A 16,696-nucleotide genomic window follows, 5' to 3' on the forward strand; every position below is an offset into this window, starting at 1 on the left:
AGGTATCGCCCTATCGATGACGTGATTAGAGCGTATACCAGAGAACCGTTACATAAAATTTTAGTCAGGTGAACTTCACCAGCTTTCCCACGAAATGCAGTCAACAACCATGACTGAAAGCACTGAACGCTTAGTGATGTGCATGCCGACTCTCCAGAATCGGCGATAACAGGATGAACTCTGTTCGGACTTGAGTGTGACCCCTGCGAATAGTAATTCTCATGTACATGTAGGTGCACCTTTGCGTCCATAAAAGCGTCCCGGGAATATTTGCCATATGTTGGTTGCACAGCCCGAGAAAGTAAGCACATGTCTCATCGCGGCAGTAACTGACACGGCCAACACGGATGAAATAGGCGCAGTAGCTGACATGCTCTTGGTCATGACTGTTTACCCTGCGTCATTTTTTTGATAGGTTGCCTCACGTGGCACAGGACGCAGCGGTCAAAAATTCATCGAGCGTTGTGTACCGAAGATTGCGGCGCGCCGCGACGCTTCCCAGAAAAGGACATCGAGGTCGGTGGCGGTGTTGGACTCGATGTCTGTGCCGATGCAGGTCAGTGCTACCACAGAATCCCCTAGACGATTTTGACTGGTCCGCAGGTAGCATCGTCATTTTAGCAGGAACTGCTTCACTGAAGACTACCATTAGTACCGTTCAAGTGAGATTCTCAAAGTAGATGCTCAAGGCACTGAAAGTCTGAAACTATTGATGGCACGATATGTAATGAGTAATAAGTACGCATCTATGTCCATTGAGGCAGCACAGTTTATGTTATTAAAGTAGACTAAGATTGGTCCTAGCACTGCGAACCAGAAGGGCAGTAAGCAAAACTATTTGACATGTCCGAGGTGAAAAGATCGGCAAATGGTAAAGGTATGGACAGTGAAAGGACTGGGAATCAGAAGGATAGGTATCCAAACAACTTGCCCTACCGATGTCACAGTCTGAATCAAAGGTTGCAGCATGCAATCTTTGCATTTATGATATGGGGTCGTTTCAGATAATATGTTTAATATTGATCATAAGATTGCGGGACCATGGTCGATGGAAAGCCGCGACAGAAGTGATTCAAGATCACCATTGAAGCCATTCACCGTACATGTTTGGCCTCTCCCCACGAATGTAAGACTCGAACGTTCTCTTGAGAACAGTAGCCCAATCAAGATCCCGTTTATCGTCAGCGACCCGGTCAGTGGCATCCTCTGGATCGATATCGGGTTCCGCCGCTGCACGAGCAGCCCTCTCGCCAGCTAAAAACTTGGGGCCTAGGTCAGGCCAGTTACGAGATGCATCGAATGGCTTCCACCTAAATTGTGATTGAGCACGGTATGTCACACGGAAGAGTAATCTGCTCACCAAAAGTTATGGAAGTGATAAGAGAAAGCACCTTGGAAGAAGCCTTCAAACCCTAGTGCCTGAGGAGCAGCACTGGCTTGTGTAGGTGTATCAAAGAAGTCCGAGAACCTATAAGAAATGAATGAGTAAGCTATGAGCACACGGAACTGCATACGTACTCTTGGAAGTATGGCTGAGGTGGTCTTTCGCGTTGGTAATACTCGGTGTTAAGCCATGCAGAGTCAAACAAGGCGTCAGGCAGTCGTAGCAAAAGACCCTCCAAGTATGCGTCCTTGGTATAACGAGATACCGTCATGGGGTGGAAGTCGAGGCCGTTCTTCAGAGCAGTGCGGAATAAGAATGACCCAAGAGCAGAGTTCTTGTTCATGCGCAGAACGGCAGTATTGTACTTCTCCAACCGCGACCACCTATATGCAAACGCACCCTTCCAACCCCAAAGCTCTTCCCAGTCCCGCAAGAAGATGGTGTCCGCATCAAGGTAGATACCACCGAAGCGATGACAAAGGACAAATCGTGCCATATCAGAGAGGATAACTGAGAGACGGTCATATGAAGACGAAGATTTTGAACCGGTGCGGTTGAGCATATCATCTTCATCTGGCTTGTTGTCACCAGTAGGTAAAGGCTTTGCAGAAGTGTCAGCATCGGTGCTGTTGGTCGAATCCTCTATAGCACTGGTACTGAAGACCTCGGTACTTTTCGACTGTGACTTCTCGGCGGGCACGCTGACAATGTGTCCTCCCGAGTTGAAGAGAGTCTCTCTTAACTCGCGCCACTCGTCCTTAAGTTCTGGAATACCATCAAGTTGGTCTGTTGTATTCCACAGTTTGAATTTGATAACGTCCTTGAAGCGATGATGTAAGAAAGGGGCTGCCCAGGGATTGGTCTTGAGTCCTTCATACATGTCGCTCAAAGCGGAAGGGTTTGGGACAGACGCTGCAGGACCCGGGTTAATCCACATCCAGAACTCGGGGCGGCAAACATTAAGAGCGTCGCCATCCTTCAAATGCAGACCGACATTCTGTGTGAAGAGGAAGGAGAGCAAAGCGAGATATGGCTTGTCGGTGAATGGGCCAGTCCAAAACATGTGGAAGAGACGGGGGTTTTCAGGGTCGCAAGGTGCCGGAAGACTTGAATAAGGCGTATGCTGCAAAGGAGTACGGAGAGGTAACTGTGTCTCCCAGTCTACCCCTACCTTCTTTCTTAATCCTGCGTTAGGATCCGTCTCTCCACCTGAAACTAACGGACGAGGTGGAGCAATGGGATTGGCTATAGGGATGGGATCCGTGAAGGGATCTGTGAAATTTTCCTTTTCTTGTTCCATGTAGATGTATTTCCATTCGTCCATTTCGCCCCGCCGGAGTCTGTTGCCATTGTCGAGACCTGCGCCTACACGCAAAACTTCGAGGCAGTCGCGTACATACTTTGGAAACATTAGTGGGTGAAAAAAACAAAAAAGAGAAGCAGAATGCTTACTTTGCCCTGTGAAAAATCACAATGATCCATAATGACGTCCAGGTCAGCGACACTGCCCGGTACAGGGCGAGGTGGATATGCAAGGTTGGGAGGCATGCTTTGTACATCGAGATAAACGCGTCGTGGACCATCTCCACGCGTGGTTGTAGCTACAGGGCCTGGAGGAGGCCTGAATCGTGAAGGAATCGTTGGAACTTTTCGTGGAGGAAGAGCAGGGTTGAGTGGTGGAACACTGAGTCCGACCTGCTCGGGTACTGAGAAAATTCATGATCAACACGTATGATCACGACAGTAAGAGGGATGAGGCGCACTCTTTGCATTACTTGGATAATGGCCGCTATCTATTTCCCATTTCCAAATTCGCTGTAAATCATCTCGCCCAAAGACTAGGGTAGAAGACTCCCCAAAGTTCGTAGTCCACTGTTTTTCCTCTGTACCGAACCGACGTGCGAAGGAACATACTGTGATGATGGAAGCAATCAAGACTACACAGAGCAGTATAGGCCCTCGTCGTCGTCCGAAACGCGAAATACCGATCTGGCGGACACGACTTGGATTTGGCATAAATAAACGAAGACGACGCGAGTGTACGCCGGGGATTGGGACTGATACTGGGACTGTCCAGGACATTGAACGGGAATGTCGATGCATTTTCTCGGTTACAGCGGAAGAATAAGTTGGAAGAGCGTTAGTTAAACGGCTCTTGTCTGGAAAGCCATTCCCGCGTTGGGGAGTAAAATAATTAGAAGACGCCATTTCGTCCAGTAAACGGCGAATTCACGACGCTCGTGAGGACGCCAAATGAGCACTTTTAAGAATATTGATGTAAAGCAGAGAAGCGTAGCAATCCGTGGGAATTTATCATCTCTCATTTGGGTGGGAATTTTTTGGCTAACTACCACGATATCAAATTTAAGAATGCAGTGAGCGGGCCAACTTCATCCGGTCGTTGTGCCGGACATGAAGTAAGTCCGAGCGCAGCAGTCATAGGTATTAATAAACAAACAAAGTACATGGACTCCCTCGATAGTCTGCAATTATGGACTGGCAGTGCATCTCAGTCCAATAGACTGAGATTTCTATTTCTAGTCTATTTACCAAGTCTTGACAATAATAGGTTATGAGGCCTGCTACCACCATGAATACAACACTCCCGGGTACCTTGTCAGGCTATACTGTCATATTCATTTGTGCATGATATAATTGGCATTGTAGTGTAGTGAGTAGGTGGTGGCAGGCACACGGAGAGTGAGCTAGACAGAATATTATTATCTCAGTCTTGAAGTAAAGGACTCCATGTATGTACCTAGACAGAATATTATTCTAAACAGTCTTGTTAGCTCGTAATGTAAACAAAGACATAGGTACTCACATCTCAGTCTCGAAGTAAAGGACTGAGATGTTTTGACATTGGTAGCGCAGACTCTATTGTACAGGTAGAGTAGGAAGAAAAATAAAACATTACTTTGAAACATTCGGGACGAGGCTCGGCCGACATCACACTGTGCTCGTACCTGCTCCTTCCTGTTCCGATGCCTTTGAGCATTTGGACTTTGATGTGTAGTACCATAGCCATGCATGTTGTTCTTACTGTTACAAGCTCTCAGTTATATTACAAATAAAAGTTTTCTGAAATATTCTGCTACTACTTTTGTCTATGCATTTCTGGATTTCTACATACTGTCATATCCCGCGTTCCGGATCCGGACCTATCACACTCATCATTTCCGGATTTCCGGATCCGGCCGACTTCTATGTATTGTCTGGATCCGACCTGCGTCTAACTTCCATGCCTTATCCCTTTGGTATTTCCCTTATCAGTTAGTACACTTGATTTTCCATCCCTTATTCATTTCCGTCTTCATTTTACTAAGTTCCGATAGACTAGTGATAGTCGTCCCATATGTTTTCTCCATAGCTTTACATAGCCTCGCACTGCACTTACTGTTCTCCGTTATGTCCTCAGTAGTATATAAACCCTGTACAGTCTCTGTAGTTTCCTCAGTTCGAATATCATCTTAGACTCTGCTCATTACCTCCTCCGTCCGACTTGAGTTTCTCTCTTGTCGACCTCCGCTCATCTTAGGATTGACTCCTATAGACTTATCACCTCCACCTCTACCTTTGGTAGTCCTCCGCTGTTTCCTTTCTAGTTCGGACTTCGTCCGGATTAGTCTTATCTCTTGTTCCTGAACGTCCGCCGGAATTCCCGCGCATCGGACATTGGACTCCGGACATCACCCAAACGCCTTCCGGACATTGTCCGGTAACCTTCGGACATCGTTCGACAGCCTTCGGAAGTTAGGGGCACGTACTCGGGTAAGGGGCGCAGCACACGAGCTGAAGCCAAGCCCTTTGGATCCAACCCTTGAGCATGTTCTTAACACATACTTACATACATATTAGACTGACTACAAGTATCTTTCGTGATTGGAGCCATTTCATGATGCTTAGGGGTCAAACCCGATATTTCATAGTTCTTAGTTGACATTGTGAATATTACTGCTCTTTCTATCCAAAATACCTATCATTATTGTTATACCACATACCACTCACTTTCCTGATGTAAAGAGTTGATTCTGTGTAGGCGCTACAATAGTGTTACCTTAGAACTCAATGTGCAAGTGTAATGCTCATCCCAAAGAGACTGCCTATAGAACTATCTCTTGATATAATATGCAAGGGATGACTTGTTAAGATCGAAGATGAGAAAAGGAAAGGTTACCCAAAGTGCATTCTGAGTTCCAAAGATGTGTCCAAAGTACCGAAGTACTTGTCTGATGCGAGTGAAGGTGGTCCAAAGTCAAGAAACAAAGGTCCAAGGTTGCACGAAGCATCCAAAGAGCTTCTGATGAACAGCGAAGGTTCCAAGAGAGAAATATGGTGGGTATGTTGATGTATGTCAAAGTATAAGACTTGCAGAAGTACTGAGGTATGACTAAACAAAGCCTATCAGAAGACCTAAGAGATAGTGGGATGCAAAATGGCAGCAGTCAGGCCAAACAATCATTCTGAATGAACAAAAGATTGATTGCGCGAAGTACGACTATCCAAAGTGACTCTACAAACTATGACTTGTAGCCAGGAAAGTGAAGTGAAGTGCAAGTAGTTAGCGAGCCAGATTATATCCTACAGTGTAAAAGTCCAGAATTGCATAGGTGAGAACAGTAGCAAGATAAGCTATCCGAAATGTAATAAGACTCAAAGCGAGCCATTACAGAGATATGCATGTAATAGCGCACAAGGCGCACAGCTATACATATTAATCAAGCTTTTTGATGTATGTGCCCCTAAGACATAATCAATAACAGATCAACCAAGTGAAAATGCACCAGCGAAGTCAAACAGACATGGACGGGACATGGTATGGAGGATCGGAAGTGTATACATGCCTCGGAAGGAGACAGATGACCTTCAGACGACTCGGACGGTTGCACGTAACTCTCTGAAGGTAAGAGGAGTGTTGAGGAGTATAATGTGAGACACCTATGAGTTTGGCAGGATACATGACCAACACCAACCTGAGTGCTACACTGACATTCACTATCACTGTTTCCTGCAACCTGCAACCCACTAATCTGCTAACCAAAAATATTGTAGTATACCTTTGGACATTGTTTCATGCTTTCGGTATAATGCTTAGGCTTTTGTTGGGCCCATATCAGGCTATTTGATGATGCAGGTCAACTGCTACACATTGCTTGAGCAGCACACATCAAATCTGAAAATATTGGACATTGGATTATTGGATTATTGGACATCACATCAGACATTGGGTTTCACATCAGCCTATCAGAAAATGTCCTCCCTATGTCATGTCCTGTTGTATCTATCCCCACTAGGTGCACAGTTATTCATTTTCATGTCACTAACATTGTAGACTGCATTATTACATGTCCACAGTATCACATGTCTTATTACATAGGACATTGGTCCCAAAAATTATTGCTACTACTGTAGAGATACACACTTAGCTTTGTCACAGTGTCACATGTCTAATGAATCAAAGCCATTTCATGCGACCATCACACAAAATTGAAGTCATTGAAGGTAAATTGTGACACACAGTAAAACATGAAAAAAATACAAAAATGTTCCCAAAAATTCTTGTACTGAGTATTTGCCATGCATCTTGCTTTAAATGACCAATTTTTTTTCATCACCATTAGCTGTGAGTTCTTGCTGACAGCAGCTGGTAGTGGTGCTGGTTTGAAGCTATTTCTGAAGTGTTACAGGTCACACCCAGTGATACACACCAAACTTGTTGTGTGCATGGTCATGGCTACTTTTGAGCTTTGATATTCTCTACTGTACTCTACAAAATTACTAAGAATTTTCTATAACACATTATGATATGATTTGAGTAGTTTTCAGACATAACAAACCCATAACACTACATAATAATTCAATTAACACTTATCCTGTTCAAAGATAAGTTCCAAACATGTTGGAAATTCCTAATTCAGCTTTCAATGGATTACAAAGAATTGAAATGTTCAAATACAAACCTCCGCTTGAAATGGCTTCTAATAATAGAGGGTGTCTTGTAATGGTCATTGCAATCATAGTTGCAATGGGCATTGCAACCCATTGCAATCAATTTTAGTCATCATAATGGACTGTTTGCACCGCTCAGCCACGGTGAGCATTGCAACTGGTTCCAATGATGCCACCAACAATTGTAATAAAAATAGTCCCCCTTACAATGTTGTTCAATTGTTTTTTTTTGTATTTGTATTTTATAATATTAGTCATCTTATTATCTTTTTTACCACAGTCACTCATATGCATCTCCTGTATACCAGAATCATGAAAAAGACATCAATGCGAGAGGATGCAAGGTCAACAAGCCACTCACAAGTCTTCCGCTGCACTAGCAAAACAATGCACACCCTCCAGTAATATGCATATGCTCTTGACAGGTGCATGATGCTGGCTATAAGGTTTACTCTGAATTGTCGCACTGTGTTCCAGCCGTGCTGTATCCTGTACTTAACAGACATGTCATCTGAACATGAAACAAAGAACACACAATCTGGAGACACAGCCAACCTGGTGATGCAGGCAGAGTGAGATTGGAGGTAAGAAATGAGAGTGGTGTCCATTCACCAGTTGTTGCTATTGTGCGTCATGAAGCTTTGTCTGGCTGTATTGCATTGATGAATAGGTCCTTCATGCACCTTTGGACCAAAGTCATGCTGCGAAAAGTTAGAACCATCAGAACCTCGGCAGTGCCATGTCAACACACTTACAATTGCACTTAGACTAATACGACGAGCATCGGCCGGAATACCATGAATGTTGAGAATATCAATGAGGATGTTGCTCAGCAGTGGCCTGGTCAATTTTTTAGCACACGACTCATGAACTAATATCTGTTGATGACCTACCAATGAACAACCCACTTGGGAAGACCATGCCAAAGGTGTCGCAAAGTGTGAACAGAAAATTGTTGGTAGAGAATTGACAAACATCAGGTCTTGCCTGTCAATGAAAACACGACGATGACGCCAGATTGAATCAGACTCACCAGAACGATTCCGAGCACATAATATATTATGAGTTCGAAAAAGACAGATTCTGAGATTGAAAGAGTAGCAATATTAAACAACATAATGGCAGAGTGAAGAGAGAATGAAACAAAGAGACTTAGAATGAATTTTCTAATAGCAGATATGATTAATAATGAGACATGGGAAATTTAGAATGCTGCTTGCTTAATATTTTATCATTTTCATGTCCAATTTAATTGAGCGTGCAAATGCAAACTACAATGAAATCAAATTTAAAAGCAACAGCAGGCAGTACAACATGAAGTGTGACCATTAATATATCTATCCCTAGCAAGTGCGAGTACCATAACGAACACCTGGAGCTGCAAGCTTCTTCACCCTCATCTTTCCTCTACCCTGAGTTGGTTGCTCTGGACCAGGTCCCACATCTAAATCCTGCACCATGACTGCAGTAGTAGTGGCTTCTAGGCCCATCATTACAGATACTTTGGTGTGCTTTCTGAAAGTGGTGCTGAGGGTGGAAGCACTACTAAGAGTAGAAGCAGCACTAAGAGGTGGGGTGACAAAATGTTCTGGAGGCTGTGCCACCTTGATAACATCAGACCAAGAGGTAGTGGCAGCTTGTGCTGTAGAAGATGGCGTAGGTACATCTGATTCACTATCACTATCCATGTCCAGCGCATTCATGGCGTGAATGATTTCACTGGAGTGATCTCCCTGACCAGCCATGCCAGAGGCAGAAGACTTTGCAGAGCTGAAAACTTTGTGGTTGATGTTTTGAACAATAGTATGGATGCAACAGCTATCCCACTTTGTGAGCAAGAGCTTCTTATAGTGGTAGAATAGATCTTTGTAGTTGATACCAGATGACTTTCCTAAGCCAGACTTCTGAAATTCTGTGTCAGGCGACAGCAGAAAGATTGCCTGCAATATTAGCTGAGCAACACTGTCACTCGATATAGGGTGAATGACTCACAATAATGGCAGCCCATGCAATGGACCCTGGTGTGACCTGTTTGAAGTTCCATTTGCATGTGTTTGTCTTTGGTCCACCACTTGTCTCTTGATGAAGTGAAGTGACACCACGTAGTGCAACCTTCAGAACCTATTTAGAGGTGCGTCATCATGTAGTCTGCAAAAATACACAGCCGAAAAGCCTACCTTAGCCAAAAGCTCCCAGTTTCCGAACACAGTCTTCAAGGACAAGTCTTCCTGCATTCCAAGAAACAATACTGGTGGAAAAGTCTTGTACTTTTGATTCATCACTGACACTCCAAGCATGTCCTGTATTTTCATGACATCAGTTCTGCGGTAGTTGGTATTGGCAAAGTACATCCCTGGAAGGCCAAATATATCACTAGCAATACCACACAGCTTATTGATATCTGATGAGCGAGCCTCAGAAATGGATTTCATTACCTTCAGATGAATTGTCCGTTACATTTAGTAATATCAAAACATACAATACTTACGAGATCACTGAAATACAAACTTTCTATGGCGCTGTGTACGTGATCGGGGAAGTGATGAAATAGTTCATTCAAGAACACTGATTCCTGTGTCATTGCTGTCAGGTACCTGTCTCGGCTGTTGAATGGAGTTGGGTTCTCAGAACATGGCTTGCTGAGAAGGTCAGGATTAGGGAACATTTCAACAGTCAGGCCGTATTTATGAGCATAAAGCATTATTGTTTGCTCATAGGCCAAAAGTTCATCAGGTGCTTCCACACAACATTTTTGTTTGGGCTTCTCAGTGATCAGAACTTTGTTCTCCTCACAAAGAGTATGATTGTCCTCAACAAGCTTCTGAACCTGAACCTGCAGTGCCTTAAGTGCCTAGCATGAGAGAGGATTCATTATATGGGTATTAATGCAGTCGAGCATTTAGAGCATATCTCTACAAGGTCTCCCTTTGATGTGTTTGGCCCTGGAATTGCAACTGATTCAATGAAAGGTTCTTCATTAGATTCATTGTCGAATGTGTTCCCAGACAGATATGACATGATACAAAATGAACTGGAGGGAAGGGAGACAAGAAAGCGGTTAGTGCAACACCCCAGTATATAAGGTAAAATGTTTTGCATACCTCATGTATGCCACAGCCAAAGATGTCTGAGTCTTTGCAATAATTATATGTACACTGATTCTCATCATCCCTCAGGCCGCAGTGATATGCCAACACCAAGAAGAAAAATATTGTGATGCACCTTGAAATGGCCATGTAATAAAGGCATAGCCTGACCTTACAACATAAGATAAAATCAGCACGAGTAATCAGTGTAATATTGCAGGCTAGTCTCTTACATTTTGTGGGCCTTTAGTTCCGCTCTTCATTATCCAGTACAAGAATAGGATAGCCCCCAGTATGTTTTGTGATTGTGGCCAAGAAGATGAGCATGACTGAGAGATAAGGATTGAAAGTTGAACGAGCAAAATGTGAGGCCTTCCATGTCAGATTGTGGAGAATGAATGAGAGTGTCAAGAAGGTGGACATGACTGAGAGATAAGGATTGAGAGTCAAACAAGCAAAAGGCAAGGTCTTCTGCATCAGAGTAGAAGGAATGGCCAGACAAGATTTGAGGAAAGTCTATATGTCTTGCGCGCATTGATGAGAGTGTTGATGAACCAGTTGGTTTCTAACATTCCATGAACTGTTTTATGGTTGCTGTAGGTTGAGAATCAGATGATTATACCACCTTCTAGCATCCTGGACTTACTGCTGTAATGGCTGGTGGATGTTCAACATCAAACATGCACAATGTGCCCTGCTTCCAGATGCATCATCTTCATGTGAAGAAACATGTCAGTATCCACAGTATCAACTACAAGGTAATCTAAAGGTCCATCTGGTACCAGAAGTGCTTCATGTATGATTGATCTGACTAAAAAAAACCGTGCCTCAGCTCGTTGTCTTGCTCAAACTCTGAAGAAGTTAAGATCCCTGTCCTTTCGAGAGCGCTGACCAGTGGGAGCATCAAAAGGGTGAATAAGAGCAAGGGGAAATTTGTGGTCCCCAATCAGACATTTGGAAAGGAAGAGCAGCCGGTCAAGAATGACTTTGTCTTCTGTCAGCCAAATGAAGACATAGTCAAAGTGTGGAGAACCAAAGAAAAGGGGATTGCACCGAAGATAATCTGTGTGTTGGCACCAGTTGACCATTGATTCATAGTTGACATGAAGAAATCGGTGCTCTGTTATCTAGCACTCATATGTTAGTGTAGCCAATAAACAAGCTGAGATAGAATGTCCTACCTTATTGTTTCCTCGGAGATGAATATGTTTACCTTCAGGTAGTGGTATATCCAACAAGGGTAATAGAATATTAAGAAATTCATTGAGATTGATAAAACACTTGGTCATCCTGATGAAGTTTCTTGATCACATCAAAGGTCTCCGAAGGTTGTTTCAGTCCAAGTTTGATATGAAAGGAACTGTCAGTTGAGATAGGGTGCTCAACAACATGCGTGATGAAGTCTTCTTCCGACTCCAGCAAGTCATCTGCATGTAATTGATGTGGATGCTTGTCAAATTCAAATAAGTGACGATGGATATGATCTACAATGACTTGCCACTGATTGATTCAAAGGATCTGTCAAATAATATATCAAATTTAAGTTAGTAAACGATCATTGTAACAACACACCTGCTTTGCTATATCACAAAAGTTGGTCCACAGCAAATATGAATCCTTTAATGAGCCATGCATCTTCTCATTCGGCTTTGTATTGTATTTCCGTGTAGCTCCTTTTGCTTTAACATTGTCGAAAATATGTAGGTCCATGTGTAATTTTGGAAAATTCCAATTTTTTCCATTCTCATCGGCCATTTTGTCAATATATTGCTAATAATGAGTTGATTAGTTGACTATTGGTAGCAGTAAACACATGAAACATACATGCAAAATGGCCAAAAACATGCAGTGTGTATGACAGCCACTGCTAATAGTTTTGGCTGTGTGAACTTCAAGCGAGGCATACATATCAAGTTTGAGGTAAAGACGGACACAACAAAGGAGTAAATAACTGAGAGGACAGTCCTGCTCAGGTAGAATGTCATGAGTAGCATATATGATCATCTAGGAATATGTCAGACTCAAGCTAGTAACACGAAAGCTTGATACAAACCTTCAAAATGTCTTCATGCATGGAGTTGTCCATAAACGCAATGTTCATTACTTGGTTTGGGTGCTTCTGATCTCACCAACAAGGAAAAGCTTGATAGCTGTATTAAACTATGTCAATTCAACTTGAAATATTTCTGAAAAAAGCCTTACTTCTTATCTACTTGAGATATCTTGTTGTGTCCAAGACCATTGATATACTTCTGAAGCTCAACCCACAAGTGATCCAACCATTTGCCACCAGAGTGAAAGTGCAGTTTGTCCCATGACAGTGCACGATGCACATTTGTAGACTTCATTGTTCACAATGTGTTCTATGACAAGGTTAAAAGTGTGGCAGGAGAGTACAGATAAACTCACCAGGATATCACGAAGTCCGTACTCTTTTAGTATCTCCTCCCTCTCTTCTGCAGTTTCCTTTGCTCATGCAGTTGCTAGGATAGCCTGTGAGTCACAGGATGTGCGGCATGGATAGCAGTTTGATGTATCACTAAGTTTGTTGTGTGGTACCAAATAGACGGGGCATGGCCAAAGGGCCCTGACACCTTGAGTGAGTGACATCATAGACCTTGAAACACAGTGAGTTAGCAAGAGGCTAACATTGAAGTTCAAATCTTACTGCTCCTCAAAATCAGATGATAAGATTAGTATTAATGGAAAAAAACAGCGCTGAAGCCTATCTAAACACTTGAGCCATTGTCCCATATTGGATTTTGTCGCTAGCAAAGAGAGGATCCTTTCAAAGCACTTGTGTCATACCATGGCCTTGAAGTCGGCCCATGCTGGCTTGCCAGAGTGTTGCTTATCTTCCTTCACCTGTATGAATAGAATTAGTTCGAATCAGTGGACATAGCAAATGTATCAGACCACGGGAAGCCACCCAACAACATAACCACCACCCATCTCCTGATCATTGTGAATGTCAGTGGGTAAGTTGGCTAATCGCACAACAACAGGGTAGCCTTTCACAGTACTGAAACTAGATAATTTTGTCTTGTCAGCATACAAGATGAAGGCGAGGGGCTTTGCATCAGGCGGCAGTTGTGACTATACAATACATTGAAATTTAAATGCAATGAAAATCACTACATGTGGTACATTGACACAAATAGTACATACTTGAGCATCCCAGAAGTTTTGAACCATAAAGGGCTTGTCTACAAAGTGTTCAAATGACTGGCCATTGAATTTCGACAAGCATTGAGCGTTGAAATGAAAGTGAGGAAATAGATAAGGATTTTGGAGGTTGGTGGCCCACTCCCAAAGATCACAATAGTAGACATCAAAGTCCCAAGATGCATCAGCAAAGGGTATCAAAACTATGTCTTTCATAAACTGAGCTTAAATGTTAGTCCAATGAGAATCATACAGCAAGCAATGAGACAACCCCTGTTACACACTGAGAGGCCACATCCCACTTAGCATGGACATCCCTATGGTTCTGGAAAGTGAATTTCTCTGACTGCCATGCACAATGGTGGCAGATGTCGAGGAGACAGTCAGTCTGAGCATTATTAAGGGCTGTGTTAAGGTCGTACTCTCGTAGGATCGGATCCGAAGGACTTCGGCCTCAGCTCGTACGCTGTGCCCCTTTCCCAAGTACTGTCCCTTATTTCAGAGACTAACGATAACGCGTCCGAAGGTCCGGACGGGTCTCGTAGTTATATCCGGATGACTTCCGGATATCGGAAACACGTATAAGACTAATCCGGACGGATCCGGATTAGAAACAAACAGAGTATAGACTATCCGAAGATAGAGGCAGAGACGTAGACTATCAGAATCGATCCGAAGTCTCAGAGATCGACAAGAGTTGATTAGACTCAAAGTCCGGAGGACAGAAAGAGGACAAACTAAGATGATATTCGAACTGAGGTACTACAGGAAATATACACGGGTTTATATACTAAGAGGATAACGGAAGGATCAATAAGCAAAGGTCCGAGGCTATGTACGAAGCATATGCAAAGCTTATCAAACGCGAGTCGGAAATGAAGCATAGGATAACGGATCAGTAATCATACCGGTAATAAGTATAACCGAGACACCGGGAAGAGGAAATACCGAATAGGCTGTGTTTAACGTTATATGAACAAGAAATGAATTAAGAAGCTTATCGGATATCGGACCGGACGCGGATCTATGCATCGGACCGGACCGGATCTAAGGGTCCGAAGTCCGGAAGAGAAGCGTGAATATATGGGATATGACAGTATCCCCCCCTTAGGGCCGATCCCTAGAGGCACAAGAAGCATCGGTCCGGACCGGACGAAATTAATGCGAGATGATGGAGAAGTCGATGGGGGGAGTTTCTGAGTTCGGAATCGGACAGATATACACAAGGTCAGACGTCCAGGATCGATTCTTCCTTTCCCACTTTTTCACTCTATAACGCTCTATCAGATATGTCTGGCAACACCTCCGGATCTCAGAAAACTGCTAAGCAGAAACTTCTGGAGCTTCAACAGCAAATAGCGGACGCGGAAATTGCGGCTTGGATAGAAGAAGAAGAGAATCGGAAACGTCAGGAGGCGGAACGGAAATGCCAGGAGGAATTGCGGAAGATTAAGGAGGCTGAGAGTCTTGTAGCAGCGGAGGAGAAAAGACGCAAGGAAATAGTAGCGGAAATGGTGAGTTTCGGATGGATATGGTGGATTTCTCTAACGGATTGAAAGACTCGTGCTATGTCTGCGGAAAGGGACGGATCCTGCGTGCGTTGTGCTAACAGGGGATGGACTTGTCTTTGGACGGATGCAGAGGGCAACGCTCAGGTGAGTCGTCCGGATACTTCGGATCCGGGTTTTTGACGTCCGGATAGATCAAGTCTTGCGATATCTGCTGGAAGGACAAGGCTACATGTCCCGGACGACCCGGAACTGTCAAGGTGTCCAAGGGCAAGAAGAGAAAACATGCTGCCGGATCTCCATCTCCGAAGGGCAAAGGTAAGAAATGCCAGAAGAGTCCGACTCCGGAAGATCCGGAAGAGATGGAGGAAGAATACGATGACCAGGCTTGGGTGGCTGCGGCCAACAATAGTGTCGGAACTGGCTCGGACGAACGCACTTTTGGAGAGGAGCATTCAGGCAGCGGAAGGCAGCAGGGCTGCAGTGGACCGGATGAGTTCCGGAATTGAGTTGTTCCTTCAGCAGCAGAGGGAATTTCAAGCCATGCTATTCGGACACATCCGGAAGGGGTTTCGGACGACTTCGGATCCGGATCCGGAGGATGAAGTGATGGATAAGGTGTCCGAAAGTGAAGATGGCGGATCCGGAGAGGCGGATGGGTCTATGGAAATGTAGGATTTTCTGGTCCGTTTCTGTTTCTTCCTTAAATGTACTTATATCTGTATACACATCATGTACTTCAAAGTTGAATAGGACCGGGTTTGTTCGGATATGCTGAGTGGAAGTCCGATACTAGTTCGGATGCGTTTCCGAGCTCCGTTGCAAGCAACCATGAAGTTTCCTCGTCCGTTCCTTCATATCCAGACCATCGGACGAGGTATAGGAGTTGACATTGTCTTCTCCGACGGTCTAACTTGGAGTCTAGGATTTCGGATATCTCATATTCGGGTTCTCCGTCGACTTCAATCAGAGGCGGGGGTGGTTGGATACGATTAGGAATAGTGTTCAAGGATGCTGGTTCTAATTGCGAGACATGGAAAACTGGATGTACGGAGCGCATGGAATCCGGAAGTCGGATGGTGAAGGAGTGCGTACCCGGACGAGCTATGATTTCGAACGGACCTAAGTTCTTTTCCGAGAGTTTCTTGGACGGACGGGTGGAACGGAAGTATTTTGCTTTGACGAAGACCGGATCTTTGATTTTCAGATCCGGAGCGGGTTTCCGTTTGGCGTCCGCAGGACCTTGATATCTTTCTTGTGCGTGAGCCATTTCTTCTCGGAGGAACTGATGTAGTTCGTCAAGGTCTACTGCATAGTCTCGTGCGCGGGCGGAGGAGAGATCACGTTCCGGATGAACGGACAGGTTCAGATGATATCCCTTATTGGCAAAGAAGGGTGATACTCCGGTAGTGGCACTCGGAGTGTTGTTATAAGTGAATTCTGCCAAAGGAAGTAGTTCCGACCAGTTATCCTGCTGATAGTTGCAGTATATCCGGAGATATTGTTCTAGGGTTTGGTTGGCTCGTTCGGTTTGTCCGTCTCCTTCCGGATGATATCCGGACGTGAAGTGGAGGACCATATCTAACGCTTTTCCTAAGGACCGG

At 44.2% G+C, this 16,696-nt stretch overlaps 3 protein-coding genes across 3 annotated transcripts; all 3 read right to left on the reverse strand.

Moving 5' to 3' along the window:
• Positions 1-1,078: 1,078 nt before the first annotated feature.
• On the reverse strand, positions 1,079-3,592 carry HD556DRAFT_1228920 (uncharacterized protein; the record flags this gene model as incomplete). Its single annotated transcript, XM_041297259.1, has 5 exons — positions 1,079-1,310; positions 1,361-1,468; positions 1,519-2,783; positions 2,837-3,090; positions 3,148-3,592. 5 exons carry the CDS (start codon positions 3,590-3,592, stop codon positions 1,079-1,081), a joined length of 2,304 nt encoding a protein of 767 aa, XP_041165189.1.
• A 5,402-nt stretch (positions 3,593-8,994) lies between these two features.
• Positions 8,995-9,591, reverse strand: HD556DRAFT_1204376 (uncharacterized protein; the record flags this gene model as incomplete). Its single annotated transcript, XM_041296442.1, has 3 exons — positions 8,995-9,273; positions 9,326-9,454; positions 9,511-9,591. Coding segments are annotated over 3 exons (489 nt in total), but the record flags the coding sequence as incomplete, so codon positions are not given.
• A 3,630-nt stretch (positions 9,592-13,221) lies between these two features.
• HD556DRAFT_1438724 (uncharacterized protein) lies at positions 13,222-13,800 on the reverse strand (the record flags this gene model as incomplete). Its single annotated transcript, XM_041305866.1, has 3 exons — positions 13,222-13,284; positions 13,336-13,515; positions 13,588-13,800. The coding sequence occupies 3 exons, from the start codon at positions 13,798-13,800 to the stop codon at positions 13,222-13,224; spliced, it is 456 nt and encodes a 151-aa protein (XP_041165191.1).
• Between the last annotated feature and the right edge of the window lie 2,896 nt (positions 13,801-16,696).

Source organism: Suillus plorans (assembly GCF_016647745.1).
Source record: "Suillus plorans strain S12 chromosome Unknown HD556scaffold_7, whole genome shotgun sequence".
NCBI classification, from domain to species: Eukaryota; Fungi; Basidiomycota; class Agaricomycetes; order Boletales; family Suillaceae; genus Suillus; species Suillus plorans.